Source organism: Acanthaster planci, unplaced genomic scaffold (assembly GCF_054643075.1).
Source record: "Acanthaster planci isolate LZ-2023a unplaced genomic scaffold, COTS_SCS Contig183, whole genome shotgun sequence".
NCBI classification, from domain to species: domain Eukaryota; kingdom Metazoa; phylum Echinodermata; class Asteroidea; order Valvatida; family Acanthasteridae; genus Acanthaster; species Acanthaster planci.
The window spans coordinates 25,225-42,120 of record NW_028257804.1 but is presented as its reverse complement, the minus strand read 5'-3'; the positions used below and the strand labels follow the sequence as shown (position 1 = coordinate 42,120).

The following is a 16,896-nucleotide window of genomic DNA, read 5'->3' as shown; positions in this document are numbered from 1 at the left end:
TGAGTAATGCTGTCAGTAACCTTTGCCCGGTTCAGGCCAGTCGGGCAAACCAAAATTAACTGTAGGCCTACTGAGGCAACTTGAGTGGATCCAGAGAATTTGGTTTTACTCACGCAACTAACCTTTTGCTTCGTCATTTCTTACGGCAGGTTTGTTTGTCAATATGTTATGGGCCATGAATTGAAAGCCGTCGAGCAAAACTAGGGTCACATTGCTGGATCAATACACGTGTAATGGGCATTTTGAACTTGAAGAGAATATGCGTACGAAATAAACGTGAAAGCCAAAGCGAGCCAAACGTAGGCCATGTTGACGAAACAATGCACGTATACGTTGGATAAAAGGACGAGGCTGGGGAAATGTTGACTACGGAATATGCAATGACGTAACTATGAGGTGGACATTTCTAGGGGGCACACATTTTTCAGGGGCACCAAAATCTGAAAAACTGCGCGACTGAGACCTGTGCATAGATTGTGTACATTTCCAAAGTTCAAGGGGACACCCAGGTGGAGGGGCAACGACCTGCTTCACATCCTGCCCCAGCAGTGCCGCGTCCAGAATTTGAGAGGGCTGCCCATACAACAACTATTTAATGTTATCACTATTGCCTTTCAGGGCCTGAGGACAAACCAACGGCTATTTCCTGACTCTGACATACAATTGATGAGAGCTGGCAAGGCAAGGTTGAGTGATGCCTAACGTGGGTATACACGCTTAATATATGTTGGGGTCGAAGTTGCACCGACCGTTCACCAAGCACGGTTAAAATGCGGCGGCAGGGGCAGACTAAACTCGAACAATCACCGACTCGATCTCTGGGACTGTCATTCCAAACCAGGTGCAAAAGCTGGAGTTTTGCCATCCCTGTACGTACGTTGTCGGCAAGTTACCCACACGAGAAGCCAATTATTGATGAAATGGAGTCGGACAGTGTGACTATAGGGGAACTACAAGATGACAACCAACCTGACGTGCCTGAGGTACCTCAGCAACACACCAATGCCGCTTTGGATGAGGATGTCTCATCGATCGAGACAGACCAGAGAGGCAAGATAGACACCCCGTCGCCTGTGATCACGGAGGGCGTTGGTTGTAGGTCCAGCCACCGACCTCTCCCGGTCCACGGTCTGGTGTACGCTCTTGAGGACAGGCCGCCCTGGTACACTACCGTTTTCCTCGGTATTCAGGTGTGTTTTACTGCATTTCATTCTCGAAGTGTTCGGAGGGTTTTTAGTTTCTGAGGGGCCTGCAACTTGACTACCGAGTTTGTCATGAATTAGTAGCTTTCGGACAGGCGTGACGTGACCATGCCGCTGACTTAAATAACAAATGAGTATAACTGAGGGTCTTAGTATTAAATTTTCTTCTCTTATTTTTTCCCAAACTAGCATTTTATGACCACTTTTGGGAGTACCATTTCTATTGCGTTTCTGCTGACCCCGAGCCTGTGCATTGCGCACGACGCCGTTACTGTAGGAGAGCTCATTGGTTCCCTCTTTGTGGTTAATGGCTTGGTGACCGTCCTACAAACCACATTCGGCATTAGGTTAGTGAAGCTCACTTCAGCTCCTATCATTTGTAGTTTGAGTGCACTTACTCTCAACAAAACAGTCCAAATCAAGGGCTAAACACTGCCGTTTGTCCTATTGCATTATTCGTTAATTCATCATTTCGCAATCAGTTAACCAATAAAGTCCCAAAGGTGAATGGCTTTGAAAGTCAATACAAGTAGTCCTCTAATAGCTGTCACATATTTCAATTTCACGACCGGACAATTTTCTTACCTTTTCTTGCCACGTCCACCAATTCCTCTTTCAGTGGCCAACTGTCCATCGGTAATACTTTGACCGACGATTATACCTGCACACAACTTTTAAGCATCTTATCCATTAAATTTCATCATTTCTCATTTTTTTTCACAATTAAGTAGAAGCAGTCAGTATGTCACTCATTGTCTGTGATATTTGGTTCAGACTTCCCATCATCCAGGGGACTTCCTTAGCCTTCCTCGTGCCGTCTTACTCAATCCTCAACCTAAGAGGAGAATGTCCGCCAGCACCAACTGGTATGTCTCGGGGCTGCGTCAAAAACGAACTTAGTGCAATTTTTTCACAATTTTTTTTTCTCACCCGGCGCATGGTTTTTAATGTTTAGAATTCATTCTTTAATTTCCTTTATAGAGAAAGGACTACAAATTACCTGCCAAACAAACAAAAGTAATATGAAATCAATGTCAGTGATATGTCTCTTGTCAAAGTAAACGTGTCACTTCTCTTCCACAGTAAAGATGTATTTGGTACAAACATTCGTATTCCCAAGCAGTTTCCTATGGTTAGAAAACGTTATGATAGAGGCAACCTTCAATTCACCCACACAAGTGTGTAAACGCCTCCAATCGTCGACTCCCTATTGTTCCTCTTTTGTTCATACTTGAACTTTTTTGGAAGACCTCCCATATGTTTTGTACACGTTTTCCAACCGTGGACTGATCGGCAACCGTGGACCCTATTGTCTCCTATTGTTATAGGTCCATAATTGAAGGCGTTTACACACTCAACATAACCCCAATACTATACGAACGCAGTGTTTATTCATTACGCCCCTTTGAAAATGCGTTATTTGTGAATGCAGTGAATTCTACAGCAGAAGAGGTCACTGCCGCTGAAGAGGAGTGGTTGGCAAGAATAAGAGAGGTGGGCAAAGACAGACAGTTATAACAACCAGACGATGGAACTTTTCCGCATTACTTTAATAAAAGAAACCATGCGGAAGAGGATTAAGTAGATCAAATTGTGTCACTTCGATCCAACTTAAACGATGATTTGAGTGCCAATAACTGATTTTTTTTTCGTCAAGTCTGGTATGTTCAGGGAAGAAAATCTACATCAGTGTCACTTGCGATATGACGAGATGAAGTGGGCGACAGACTCAAACTGTGGCTCCGTTTGCAACACGCACTGACCGATCTGAGAACAAGATCAGGGCGTGCACTTGCGCAGACAGCCCCATAGTGGGAGCACAGTGAACTATAGTAGGCTTCTGATTGGTAGCTGACTTTTCCTTTGTTTCCCCAGATCCAGGGCGCCATCATGGTGGCCTCGTGCGTGCAGGTTTTTATTGGTGCCACGGGCATCGTGGGTATCCTGATGAATTTTATTGGTCCGCTTGCAATCACACCGACCATCACGCTGATTGGTCTATCGCTTCATAAAGCGGCCGCAGCGAAGTCAGGGGCGCACTGGGGTATAGCATTCATGTGAGTATCGGCCAATTACGGGTCCAGGGGAGGGGGTAAGAGGTAAAGACGCTTTGGGCGCTAATTCCGTTCACTTTGCAGGGGTGTACAAAGACCCCAAATTAAACCTCACTCCTGGGGAAAGCCTGCAAAAAATTGCTTATGAAGAAATCCTGAAAATTTGCCCCTCTGCCTCCCAAACACAGGTGTTCCCCAAAAATGTGTTTTTGAATTTATTTAAATGCCAGCAACACTGCATTTAGGACATTTTCTTCACCTGGATTTCTGTTTTTGTTCTTTCTGATCAGGACAATTGTCTTCATCGTCATATTCTCTCAATATCTTCCCAACGTTGGTGTCCCTCTTTTGAGCTACAACTCTGAAAAGAAGTGTCACGTGAGCAGATTCAAGCTCTTCAAATTATTCCCGGTACGACACAATTTATGGATTGGGGTTTTATTTTGTTTGGTTTGGTTTGGTTTGGGTCGGTGCTTTTTGTTCTGTTTAATCATTTGTTCTACCTTTTACAAATGTAGCAAGCATTTAAGTACTTTTTGGCATGAGATAATCCTTGTTATAAATTAATCATGTTATACACTTAGGACGAAGATCAAATAAAAGACATAAGGACGAAATCTGTCAAATCATGTAACATGAATAGCGTTACAAAATGTTTAGATTATATCTTATACACACACAGATCATTCTAGGAATCGCTCTTGCTTGGTTACTCTGCTATGTATTCACCGCCACCGGCGTGTTCCCTGACGACCCAAAGGTGTATGGATACGCCGCTCGTACCGATCTGAACACCATGGTGCTGGAGCGCGCACTCTGGTTCCGCTTTCCGTATCCAGGTACACGACTTGTTTAACAAAACGATTTTGCAGAAAAAAAGATAAAACTAAAACATTTTTATTTTACGAAAACAGAGGAGCACTCCAAGAGTTCTCTCATCTTAACTTTTGCTTGAAAACAAGTATAAATTGTGTTGCAACCTTGGCTCGCGGTAAACAATACCACACGTGAGGACCGTTGGCATGTTGAAATTTGAACAAAGTAGTAAAAACAAATTCATTTTCGTACAGGGCAGTGGGGCACGCCCACTGTAAGGCTGTCCAGTGTACTTGGCATCACGGCCGGCGTGTTTGCTTCCATCGTCGAGTCCATCGGTGACTACTACGCATGCGCCAGAATGTCTGGTGCCCCACCCCCTCCCCAACATGCTATCAACCGGGGCGTGCTGATCGAGGGCATTGGGTGCATACTGGCCGGGGCATGGGGATCCGGAAACGGAACTACGTCACACAGTGAAAACATTGGAGCCATCGGACTTACCAAGGTGCCGCCATGGCTTTAATATATAAAGTGAACTGAATCACAACATTCAAATCAAAAGTTACGAATGAATTGTTCATGCGGCATGGTTTATCCTGATAATTTTTGTCTTTCCAGGTTGGCAGTCGTGTGGTTGTACAGGCTGCTGGTTGCGTCCTGATAGTCGTCGGTGTTGTTGGTAAGGTTGGTGCCCTTTTGGCCACTATGCCCGACCCTATCGTTGGTGCCATCATTTGCATCGCGTTTGGTGAGTCCTTCCTCGTCTTCACCCAGAAGCTGCATAATCCTCTCCCTGACACGGTGGATATCTGTATGCGACAAGCCATGACTTAGCCATCTGTCGAGAGATTTATCATATGCCCACACAAAGGCGTCAATATAGTTGAAATCAACGATCCGAGAGAAATAGTCAGGGCTCCACGTTACCAGAGAATATGTTAATACGCTAGGATTTTTGCTGGTCTTTAAGATGTTAGCGCTTTAAAATACAGCCATGTGTCGTTTTCCGTCGTCTTGCCTTGCAAGAGGGCGCAATTAAACAATTTTCACATTGCGAGCTGTGCGCGAAAACGCCCCAAGGCATATGGTTGCCATCTTATATCCTATAACGTTTTTACAAATTGCCCGGTGTGTGAGCGTCGTGGAACCCTGGAAAGAGAGATTGAAAAAAATACGTTTAACGATGGAAAAGCAAAAGAATATGGGAAGAAAATGAAATGGGATGAAGCTTGTCGGTTTTGCTTGGAAAAACCTCGAAATTGCGTCCTTTCACTATTATTTAGTTTAACAGTTCGTTGATGATAAGTGCTTTGACCCTCTCCACCGGAAATCAGCCCCCTCCAAAAAATTAGTTGATTCCCTCCGGATAACCATCGTGGCGACATAGATTTTTCCCGTGTGTCGCTTCTGAAATTAAGGGCTTTCTTCGGCGTTCTGTCACTGAACGTCGTAGAAATGCGGACCTGATGCTGGTTCGTGTCTTTTTGCACGTAAGCGCTTACAGCGCACCATGACCTTCCTCTGCGTTGTTGTAACTTGAGCAAGCTCATAACATCATATGCCATATCATGCTTAACCCCAACAGACAACTCAAAGCATTGAATTTCCCTTTTTTTCCAAAGCAGGTGCGTAAAAAACACGGAGACTGTTGAATAATTATCAATCAAACTTGCAATTATGTTGCAACAACGATATTCAACTTTAATTACGGCATGTAAAAAATAATTAATTGCCTGTCAAAGGCTGTGTTTGAAGATTATATTTGCGCGTGGAGCATTATTGTAAGACAATAGTCACAACGGCTACGTTTATACAATAAGTTATGTCTGCCCATCCTTGAACAAGGTGTTCCATTGTGGCAGCCCTATCAAACCAGTCATTATTCGTTCGCTTGAGCGTATACAATATAAATTAACTAGGATTATTTTCAATGAACGCACTGCTTTATGTAGTAATAGGTATTTCCTCACTTCATTCAAGAATGTGGCATCTCTCTTGTATGTTTGTTTGCAAGTGCTTGTGGGCTATACGATCTACCAGTTTTCAATTATTTCTTCATCAATAGTCATAGAAATGACACACTTCATTTTACTCATCCATTTGCCAAAACTGATGCTTTCAAACATTCGGTTTTCTTAGATTTTCCCGCACATGGAGTTTGCTCCCCCGTCAAGTTAGAGATGAAATTGCTTAAGCCGGTTTTAGACAGTTTAGTGGTTGTATATTAGTTGTCATTCTATGGATGGACCATGCAGCCACTGTTGGAGCTGGGGTACCTTGGTTTGCTTCTCTGCGTGGGATTGGGTTATTTGTGGGTGGGTTTTATCTTTTACGTTCCTTTTTGTATTGTTCGTGTCGTCTATTTCATGGACAGAACTTGGAACCATCTTCAATGGGTTTATAGCCTATTTTAATAATACAGTGTTTCTGCTCCTTTCTTTTTTTCATTTTTTTTAAATTTGTGCTGGAGTCGGATAGCCTCTTGATAAGCCTTAATTCGGCTTTTTAGGCAATCCTACAGGCCTGCATATGGCATATTTTTGTCGATCTGGGTTTGTGTTATTCGAGAGATTTTGTTCGGTTTCCTGTCTTTGCTGTATATATTTACATGATTTTGTGTGCAATCTCCTTTCGTTGGTTTTATCTTATAATTTGTAATTTTTGTAAATGTATTGTCATTTGTCCATGTTTCTTGCCCGAAAATTATTTATATAAAACCAGACCGAAGAATCTGGGCATGTGCATCAAACATTTGTGATGAAAATTATAATATATATAATGAATGTATTTGTTTACAGGTATGGTAACAGCGGTAGGGCTGTCCAACCTCCAGTTTGTGGATCTCAACTCGTCCCGTAACCTTTTCATTCTCGGCTTTTCTACCCTGATGGGCCTCGTGGTGCCGTATTATCTTGAGCAAAACCCAGGCCTCTTGAAGACCGGTTAGTTGTTCAATTCAACAAGGTACACGAACCAATTGCATTGCTTTGCAATTCAACGCGTGATTTTTTTTCGGCAAGCAAATAATTTTTTTGCGCAAACAGCGTCCTGAAGTAGTCTCCGTCAACATTCGATGCCACTGTTGTCTGCTGCTCGTGGGTTGTTGAGAACAAAGTCTGAACTTGTCCCAGTATGAGACAGAACAGTCAAATCCAGAGCAAGTTTATTTGGTTACGTAGGCCTGCACATCGTGAATCAAGCAAAACACAATTGCAGATAATCTGTGGACGAAGACAAGGGCAGTTCATATAGCGAATATTAAACTAAGAGGGGCATTGTGGGTTTCAGAATTGATCCATTTGCATAATTCAACTTGAAAAGGAAAGTGCGCCGTCACGGAATGAGACAAAAATCAGGACGGTAAAAATTGGGATTGCGAGTATGGAAGATAAAGGCACCGGCACTGACCCAGAGGGGTGGTTGGGGTCAACCAAGGGCTATTTGTACATCTGATTCAGTAACATTGTAATGCATTATGTGTCCAGCTGTCCGCAACAATTGAACATTAAAAGGAAATCGGAGGGGGCCTAATCTCCGGGAGAAATTCCTGGATGCGCCCATAAAAATACCACATACTTTCTACCAAAAGTCTTACTACTTTCTTCATAGCCATTCCTGTAACGGCATCGATGCTGAGTTCTCTTCTGCAAAACCCTGGCTATGCGCACACAGGAAACGTGCACTGTCTGGGTTTTATCTTCCTGCTTACCAACATCAAGAAATTTTCCTGTCTCTATTCAGGATCTTTTGAATTGGATCAAATCTTGACAGTCATGCTCACCACCGGCTTGTTCGTTGGTGGGTCCCTCGGACTCCTGCTTGACAATACCATTCCAGGTAAGACTCGACATTAATTTAGCTTAATGTTCAGTTCTTAAATTTCGAATTTTTAATTAATTAATTATTTTTTTCTTCAGTATACTTTATTTATTTAATCATGTTAAAAATCTAACCACTCTTGTTTACTACACATATCAAATTAAGCGAAACTTTTAATGATGTATTTTAACGGCATGAAATTTTACAATCATGCATAGGCGTCACCGAGATATTTTTTCCCATGGGTGAAGAGGTAAATTTTCAAGGAAATCGGTGATTTCCCCCCCCCCCTCTGATTGTTTTCCATTTATTTCGCTTTTCTGTTTTAACTTGGTTTACACCTTGCGACGCAAGGAACTGACAAAGAGCGTGGACTCCTGTCCTGGAGACAACAGTTCATGGGCCAAAAAGAAGGGGGAGGAGAGAGCAACGCCGAAAGAAACGACCAAAAAGGACGACAAGATAAAAACGCAGAGACAGAAGACATTCACATGACCGAGATAAACGGTTGCACTCACCGAGATGCCGAGGAGATCGTCGCCGGCGGATCGCTGGACTCTTCCCTTCTAGCGAGCTGCTATAACCTGCCGTTTGGGATGAGCGTCATCCGGCGATGGGCATGGTGTCGATATCTGCCCTTCAGTCCAACATTCCAAGGATTTCACTGGAGGAAGACATGCAAACGCAATTGTGACAATCCAAGCGAAAACAAGTAAATGTTTTTGGGTTTTTTGACAACACGGGAATAAAACTCCATTTCGTACGACAATAGAACTAGTATGGAATGGGACACGACCTGGACTAAGAGAGGGCGCTATTTTCTTAACAACGGAGGCTCCTTTGGTGCCAACTGTTTATCGCTAGTTCCGACACGAAACGACTGGGACGCGTTGCAGTATCATCGCTACCCACAAAATGAGTCCCGCCCAACGCGGCTTTTTTCAGCTGATGAGGGGGTGCTTCTGCTCGGGGCGTTATCTGCAATTTATCATAATGACCAGTAACGTATCCAGGGCCAGAGGGTAGTGTCCTCTTTCATTGGAGACGCTTTGCCCGCTTCTGTTCATTTGTTTTTTAGTTTTTAGTCAGTTAATTCAGTCTTTAGGAATTGGATTGCGCCAACATTTTAGAAACGCACCACCTTTCTTTGGACAAGGGATGATTATTTTAATGGGGTGGGGGGGGGGAATCGGTAGACTAACACTCGTTCTTAAAAAAATGTCCATCTACCTGGGCTATACTTTGATAGGCCACTGACGATGACCCCCGTTTGGTGTTTCAAAAAAGGAAAGTCTTCCAAAAGCAAGGAACCACACGTCACGCCAGTTTGACTACTTCAGTGCAATGTGAGTTTCCTGCCATACGGCCGTTGTGATTGGGCCGACCTCCAACCATATTAATGGCTTTCATTGTGGGCAAACTGGCTCATTAAATACAGCACTCTTCATACCATTTAGATTTACATTGTTGCGACTGTGATATTTAATTGCCTATCTCTTTAATCATTTATCCTGACACTGATGGAATAATGGGTTGTAGATATTGCCAAAATTTATGGTAAGAGTAAAGTGCACATCTAAAATGACTAATTTGCACATTATTATTTTACCTTTACAAATAAATCGAACGACCTTTATAACGCCAAAGGATATGCAATTTATTAAACGTGGAAAAAGTCTGAAGCAACTGAAGAAAGGAAGAAGGCAGTTGAAGTAAACAAACAAACAACAACAACAACAAAGCAGCACCCTCAACGTCGGCATCGCCGCTCACTCGGCGCCCACACATGGAAAAAAAACAGGCCAAAGTTACATTTTTCAACAAGTGAGGGCGCGCTTTCAAAACATTTCGTTCTAGTCTAGTTGAAGTTGAAACCTACCGTAACCACTAAACCACCCACTGGCACTAACATAAGGTAGAGTAGCAGGTCTGAAATGGCAGGAATTCGAGCGGCAAAAGCAGCATCGATTTTGACTAGTCTCTGCCGACAGAAAAGGATAGGGAGATGTTCGTTCACCTCGAAGCGTTTCCGAAGTGACCATGTAAGTCGATTGCTACCAGAACTGTATACAAACCAGGCTCAGTCACAGGAATAAAACACACCCATGGTCACAGCTATGTCAGGTGTAGGTGCAAACTTACAATATAAGTTTACAGAGCTAGAGGCCTAAACATAATTCTGTTTTCGGGTGAATGAATGGACATATCATTGCCGCTCGTTGTCGTCCGGTCATGACGGTGTCGTCACTTTTTTATTTAAATGACAAACTGTAGAACCAAAATTTACTTCTAAATCTGAAAGTTATCTTGAATGCAATCAGCCAAACTACATGATCACCACATTTGCTGACTTGGTCGAGCTTCTTAGTCCTGTGCCCTTTTTTAAACAATTTTCCACAACCATGAATTAAAAAGGAAAGGCAAGTAGAAGATGGCAGAATTATTGATAAATCATGTAACAAGATAGACTGGTCATGCAATGATAAAGCAAGGCCATAGGTCAACCAATCATACCCAACATGCATACATCATTTAGGCTACAGTGGCTGAGCAGAGCTATATTCTCAAAAAGTAGTTTTAGACGCAATCGATTACACTGTGCAGTCATCTGTTTCCTGTTGGCATGTTTAGAAATCTTTCAACTATAGTCTTCCTCAGCTGTAAGTCGAAAAGACAAGATTATTAGATGATGGTGGAGAGATTGACATATTGTGCCACAAGATTGACCAATTGTGCAGTAATCAATAATTGATCATAAAGACTGACTGATTGTGCCCAACTACCATAACTGTGTAAATACATGTTTCTGTCTTGCATAGGAGCATCGATCAGACTGAGGTGAATTGTGGTATATTTTTTCTAAAAGTTACATGTACATGTATGTGTATAACTCGTTGCAGGCCAATTTGAACAAGACACCTCTCTATGACTTCCACGTTGCTGCCGGGGGCCACATGGTGCCGTTCGCTGGTTGGTCCATGCCTGTCAATTACAAGGAAGGGATTACCAGTGAACACACAAACTGCCGGACTAAAGCTGTCATCTTTGACGTGTCGCACATGCTGCAGAGCAAAATTCACGGCAAAGATCGGACAAAATTTATCGAGAGTCTTACTGTGGGTGGGTTTATAATTAACTAGATTATATTTCAGGCCTCTTAACAGTTTTTTATATCAATTGTGCAATGATTAAGCTGTTTGGAATCACTTTCCTTTGAGCTGTATCTGTTTTCTACCAAAATTGGAGGTCGCCCTACAAAGCCCCCAAAGTTTGAGCAAATGTCTTAAGATTTCACTGGGATACAACAAAAATTTAGCAATTTGGGAAGTGGTGATTTACCCAGTTTTCTTGGGAATTCAGGATTTTGCATTAAATACTCTGGCATGGTCAATTTTTAATAATTTCTTGGCTTTAAATAACAGACATTTACCAAATCAATAGTGCTTTGGGTTGATCAAAATTCCTAACTGAAGATCCATTTGAGGAGCAGGATTTTTTTTAATTTTTACCCTTGAGACAGCGGATATCGAGGGCTTGAAGGAAAACTCTGGAACACTCAGCCTCCTCTTGAATGACAAGGGAGGAATTATCGATGATCTGGTGGTCAGTAAGACTGACCAGGGACACATCTACATGGTGACCAATGCTGGGTGCTCTGACAAGGACACGGCTCATATACAGGTCAGTGGGAACCAGCTGACAACCTTTGCTCAGTGGAAGAGTCCCCGTCCTGCCCAGTCTGCAAAACTTTCTCCTCTGAATGCCGTGTCTTGGTAGTCTTTCCTGTAAGCAAGAAACTTACTGCGCTAACTTTACCAGAATAGGTAGCGGGTGTCACAAGTCTGTAAGAAATTTGGGATGATTAGCTTACGGACAGCTGAGGATTTGGAGTTCTTAGCGAGGCTGTAACCACACAGTACTGATCATAAATACCAAATTCTACAACTGGAAGAGCTGTGAAAGTCCAACCCTGCTTATGACAGAAATTCTGTAATTTCTCATCCCCTGAAAAAGAGAAAAAAATAAAACCAAAATTTGTGCCAATTCTTAGCCTGCCAAACAAGCAGTGCATTTGTTCTGGGTTGAAAAACATGTTGCATGCAGCAAACAATCCTCTTCTCCTTCCTCAAATCATCGATGTACTTTTTTTTTTCTTGTCACCTGTTCCTGAAAATTATGTGTTTACCCCGCTTAGGGCAAGCTAGAAGAATTCAAGGCTGCTGGTCATGACGTCACTTTTGAACCTCTTCATGACATGGGTCTCCTAGCTTTGCAGGGTAAGATTAAGAGAAGTTTACATATCACCAGACAATCCCATGTGTTCAACTTGAATCTTTAGTGAATTTAATACCATTTTGCCACCAGCTGAGACGTGAGCAATTTCTTGTGTGGTTTGTTCAGTGAGTATTTTCTGGATAGTTTGTTCACATTGTGGCATTTTTTGGTGAATATTATGGTGCAACCCATTTCCTTTATGCATAAGAAACTCCACTCAGCTATTTTCTTCTAGGAACTGATCTGTAACACAACTTCAATGCAAACTGTTTTGCTTTTAACATTTTGCTTTGAACTGTATGACCTTTCCAATCTTCAGAAATGTTGTCAAGCATGATTACGTATCGTTGGAAAGACAAATTGGGGAGGGGAATTTAAAAGAAAAATGTAGGTATTCCGGGGTCTTCAAATTTTCGAAATTCTTCTGGAGAACGTTCAGCTGGAAATTGAGAAACTGAAGCATCTTGATTTGTTTAAGTAAACCCCCCCCCAAAAAAATAACCCTGCAAACCTGTTTGGCGGCCATGTTTGTTACCTGCAAAAGTTCCAGCGTGAAGCCACTCACAAAACAAGACCCGACTTCATTTTGTAGGTCCCCTTTCAGCCAAAGTCCTGCAAGCTGGCATGTCACATGACCTGAGTCAGCTGACCTTCATGATGACAATAACTGCCGACGTCTTCGATATCCCATGCCGGGTGACGAGGTGTGGCTACACTGGAGAAGATGGTGTAGAGGTGCGTGTTGGGAATGCGCTGAAATGTGAGATGTGGAGTATTTTGATACCTCGGTTGCCGTGGCAACTGGGGCATAACCAGGTCCCACATCAAGGCAGTAAATTTTAGTTTGGATAAGGAGGTGTCCAGGATGATTACAGAAAAAAACTACAGTGTATGTCACAGTCATTTGTGCACTTGATACAAAAACACTTGTAAACCAAGAAATGTTGTATTCCATCAGAAAAAATGGCTACCGTCTAGAAAAAGTGTTTGATTTCAGGAAGAAGTAGTAACAAATCAGCATAGAGATGAATTACTCACAGATTTGTCTGTCACTTAAAACGGATTCTGAATTTTCAATTTCTGCATTCCTTGCTGGTCTGAATCAAAGTACTGTATCTTAACTGTCTATAGTTAGATCTTACTGTATGCGTTAAGCCTCGGATTCTCCATACCAGCTAAGTCGATGCATTTATAGTCACAAAACTCTGAACTCTTATCTGGAATTGTTGAACATGTCTTTGTCATCCAATCTACTTTCCTGTTTCTTGTGCTTCAACTGCATTGCACACTTCCTCAAATCCTGGGCTTCCTTTGTAGATTTCCGTTCCAGCCAGTAGGACAGTGGAGCTTACCGAGAGGTTGCTAAGCTCCCAAGAAACCACTGTGAGCATGTGCGGACTCGGAGCAAGAGACTCGCTCAGGCTGGAATCGGGGATGTGTCTCTATGGCAACGACATTGATGAAACCACGACACCGATAGAGGCCACCTTAGCATGGACAATTGGTGAGATGATTAAGAAGATTTCGACTGCGTTTCTACTTTGACTGTTGATCTTGCAGATTTGGAACTCTTGCATTACTAAACCAAAGCGTTTTGCTAGTATAGCTGGCGTTAGTCTCTTGTCTGCTCAGAGTAAAACAACAGATGATCAATTGCATCCAAAGCTTCGGCAGCAGCTGACAAAAACACCTCATTCTATCCAAGCCTCTGACTTCCTAGTTAATTATATTCCATAAAACAGTGCTGCGCCTAGCCACAGCCAAGACATTGTGGCTAGACTTTTGTTCACAGCCAGCGTTATTCTCCTTTATAGAGCACAAGATTCCAGACCATCACAGCTTACTCCAAAGCTAATACCAATTCCTCTATTGAATCAGTTCACATCATGGAACTGATACGATGTTGACCTTCTCTTTTTCCCCGTCTTCAACTCCTTACCTGTCCTTTATTCCTTCCTCTCATTATTCACTCTTGACCTTTGTGACTAGCAGTATCTTGGGGTATCTTGTGTCCTTGACTTGAGGTTTTTTCTATTGGCGGGTTTACTAGTAGCTGAAGACAGCAGTGCCTGGCTTGGACACAGCTGTGCAATTCTTAATCTGTTCTGCCGAATTTAAATGATGTGATTTGACTTGCAACCTGCTGTAAATATCCAAATGGCTTGGATCTCATCTCGTCTCTTCTTTCTCAGCCAAGAGGAGAAGAGAGCGGAGGGATTTCCCGGCGGCAGATCTCATCTTGAAACAACTCAAGGAGAAACCTGAGAGAAAGAGAGTTGGCCTGATATCAAAAGGAGCCCCACCTAGAGGTATGGTACAAAAATAAATGACATATCAAGGAACCGTTTAAGTGCTAGCCGTCAGTTGCCGAGATGAACAAAGACAAAAACTGGAGCAGGATTTGGAAACTGCAACATATTGAACAAAAGTTCAATATTCTGGATACTAAGCTAAACCCCAGACTGATCTGACCTGCTGTGTGGTCTGCTTTCTCCAGATATATTTATTGTGTGTTAGTACAGGCATGTCAGAATCTGTCAGAAAGTTGGCTGCAGCCCTTCAAATGTAAGAGGACACGTTCTGTTTAATGGCCTTTTAGTTATTTTGACTTTTAGTTGCAGACGTGTCTAGACTTTGTGCCAAACTTAGCAGCAAACACCAAAAATTTTGTCACCTACTCATTTTGCAACTGTTCATATGTCCTTCCTTGGCCCAAATGAGAGTAAGCCTAACAGTATTGTGTGCAGCTTATCAAAGAGTTACATTGTTTTGAATTGATCATTATTCTCTTGTCTTTGTAGCGGGTGCCAGCATACTTGACGAGGCAGGCCAGGAAGTAGGCCATGTGACCAGCGGCTGCCCCTCACCAACTCTAAAGGTCAATGTTGCCATGGGTTACATCAAGACGCAGCTCTCCGCAGTAGGAACCGCAGTCAAAGTTCAAGTCCGGAAACGGAGCGTTGACGCTGAAGTTGCCAAGATGCCTTTTGTCCCCTCCAAATACTACACCGGCAAATGAAAACCCTGAGTGGTATATTTTTGAAACTTAAGATTGGTTTGGATGTAAAAATGTCAAAATCCTGAAGTGCAACAAGTAATAGTCATACAAAAGGTGGAGACAAGTCTGCAGGTGTTGAACAAAGCTTAAGCGACGGTAATACATATACAAATGTTCAGGTACTGCTGCTCTGTTGGCACAAAGTTCTTTCATGTCTACATAACACAAGAACAGATAACACAGTGCATGTTCCGAGACTTACTGTCATTGATTCAACCTACTAGGAATGGTGGTTATCAATTTTTATGTAGGAAAAATCCAAACTGGATGGAGATTGGAATTTTGGCATCCAGAATACCGCAATAGTTACCGATGTGGACAGTCTTTTCGTTTGTTGGTTGGTTCCATTACTCAGTTGTTGCTCTGCAGAAGTCAGCATAGTATTCTGAGGTGCAGGGTTGGAATCTTACTGGAGTGTTCATTAAGCTGGATTTTTAAAAACTTCATATGGAATATGTTACTTAATATATATTTTTAATGTTATGTTTTATTTTATGCCTCATTTTAAATTCCTTTTCTCGAATGCTTAGAATTTGTTTCACCCCGTTTACATGTCAAATAGATCTCAGTACTTTAGTTTAACTAAAGTAGAGTTGATTGTAAGAGGGAAATTGAAAATTCACATCTAGACAAAGATGTGTAATGCCCGTCAAGGAAGTTGGTTTTTGAAGACTAGGATGCATGTTGATTTGCTTGAATTGCCCTGGTTAATGTAGCATACAAGACACGAGGCAAGACCACCTTTGAGGTAAACTTGTTTCACGTTTGGTGTTTGTTCTTTATAGTTATACATGTGTCTAAATAGGTTGAACCTCGTTAATAAGAACAGTTAACACAAGATTCTGCTGATAACAAGGAAAGTTTTGGGTCCCAATCCTTTCTTTTTCATTGTTTTTATTCCTGATAATACAAGGTTCCTGTTATAACAAGGTTATTTGCCAAGAAGGACCTCTTATTAACGAGGTTTGACTACTTATTTTGGAGGATCCGTTGTTGGTATGGGATCGTGGTGTTTAAGAATCGGAGGCAAATGAATGACTTGTGTAGCACAGAACTATGCATAAATCATGTCCAGAAGCAGTGCTGCCGTTATCAGTAATGTGCATTATAATCATTGACGGTTGTACGTTGTGTTAACTACATGTAGTTCAGTCGTGTTCTCCTTCTGTCGACCTGTGTATGACGATGAAGTTTGGTTCATACATGCATCAAGTTGATGTAGCCGTGATCCCAGTATTAATCAGTATTGCCCGTCATTTTATTACTGGTTATTCCAACTGCCGTTTGCAAATAAAATTTGTTTATTAATAATTTTGAGCGAGCACCGTGACCATCATGCAACTACTTTTGAACAATTCTGTCATTACCTGATTTAATATTAAAAAAATTTCCCTCTTTTTTTGATGTTTGCATTTACATTTACTGAGATCAAGGACAGATCCTATGAAGGACAAAAAGTGGCCATCTGGTTTTCTGTCCTCAATGGGAAGTGAATGGGGTCATGAACCATAGGTTACGACCATTTCCTTTTGGGGGGAGTGAAGACGTATTTCTGCCTGCTTGAAAGTAGAAAAGCAGATGGCCGCTTTTCAGCCGCCAGGGAATGAAGAAAAAGTAAAATCTGCTTTTCTTGAAGCAGAAAAATAGAAAAATGCATAACCAAACAATG

At 42.1% G+C, this 16,896-nt stretch overlaps 2 protein-coding genes and 1 long non-coding RNA gene across 3 annotated transcripts; 2 read left to right on the top strand and 1 right to left on the bottom strand.

The window, feature by feature from the left end:
• The first annotated feature begins 720 nt into the window (after positions 1-720).
• Positions 721-9,350, top strand: LOC110986389 (solute carrier family 23 member 1-like). The gene is made up of 12 exons (XM_022248218.2): positions 721-1,190; positions 1,392-1,549; positions 1,977-2,068; positions 2,635-2,696; positions 3,078-3,259; positions 3,547-3,667; positions 3,939-4,095; positions 4,327-4,580; positions 4,694-4,823; positions 6,874-7,017; positions 7,817-7,912; positions 8,249-9,350. Exons 1-12 carry the CDS (start codon positions 771-773, stop codon positions 8,608-8,610), a joined length of 2,178 nt encoding a protein of 725 aa, XP_022103910.2. The 5' UTR covers positions 721-770; the 3' UTR covers positions 8,611-9,350.
• LOC147795074 (uncharacterized) lies at positions 4,589-12,824 on the bottom strand. Its single transcript, XR_015424149.1, has 3 exons — positions 12,705-12,824; positions 8,413-8,558; positions 4,589-4,913 (listed from the first exon to the last, which is right to left on the bottom strand). It is a non-coding gene; the product is annotated as an uncharacterized LOC147795074 (long non-coding RNA).
• On the top strand, positions 9,732-16,548 carry amt (aminomethyltransferase). The gene is made up of 8 exons (XM_022248216.2): positions 9,732-9,936; positions 10,795-11,014; positions 11,415-11,575; positions 12,090-12,171; positions 12,762-12,904; positions 13,487-13,673; positions 14,362-14,478; positions 14,971-16,548. The coding sequence occupies exons 1-8, from the start codon at positions 9,829-9,831 to the stop codon at positions 15,186-15,188; spliced, it is 1,236 nt and encodes a 411-aa protein (XP_022103908.2). The 5' UTR covers positions 9,732-9,828; the 3' UTR covers positions 15,189-16,548.
• Positions 16,549-16,896: the final 348 nt, after the last annotated feature.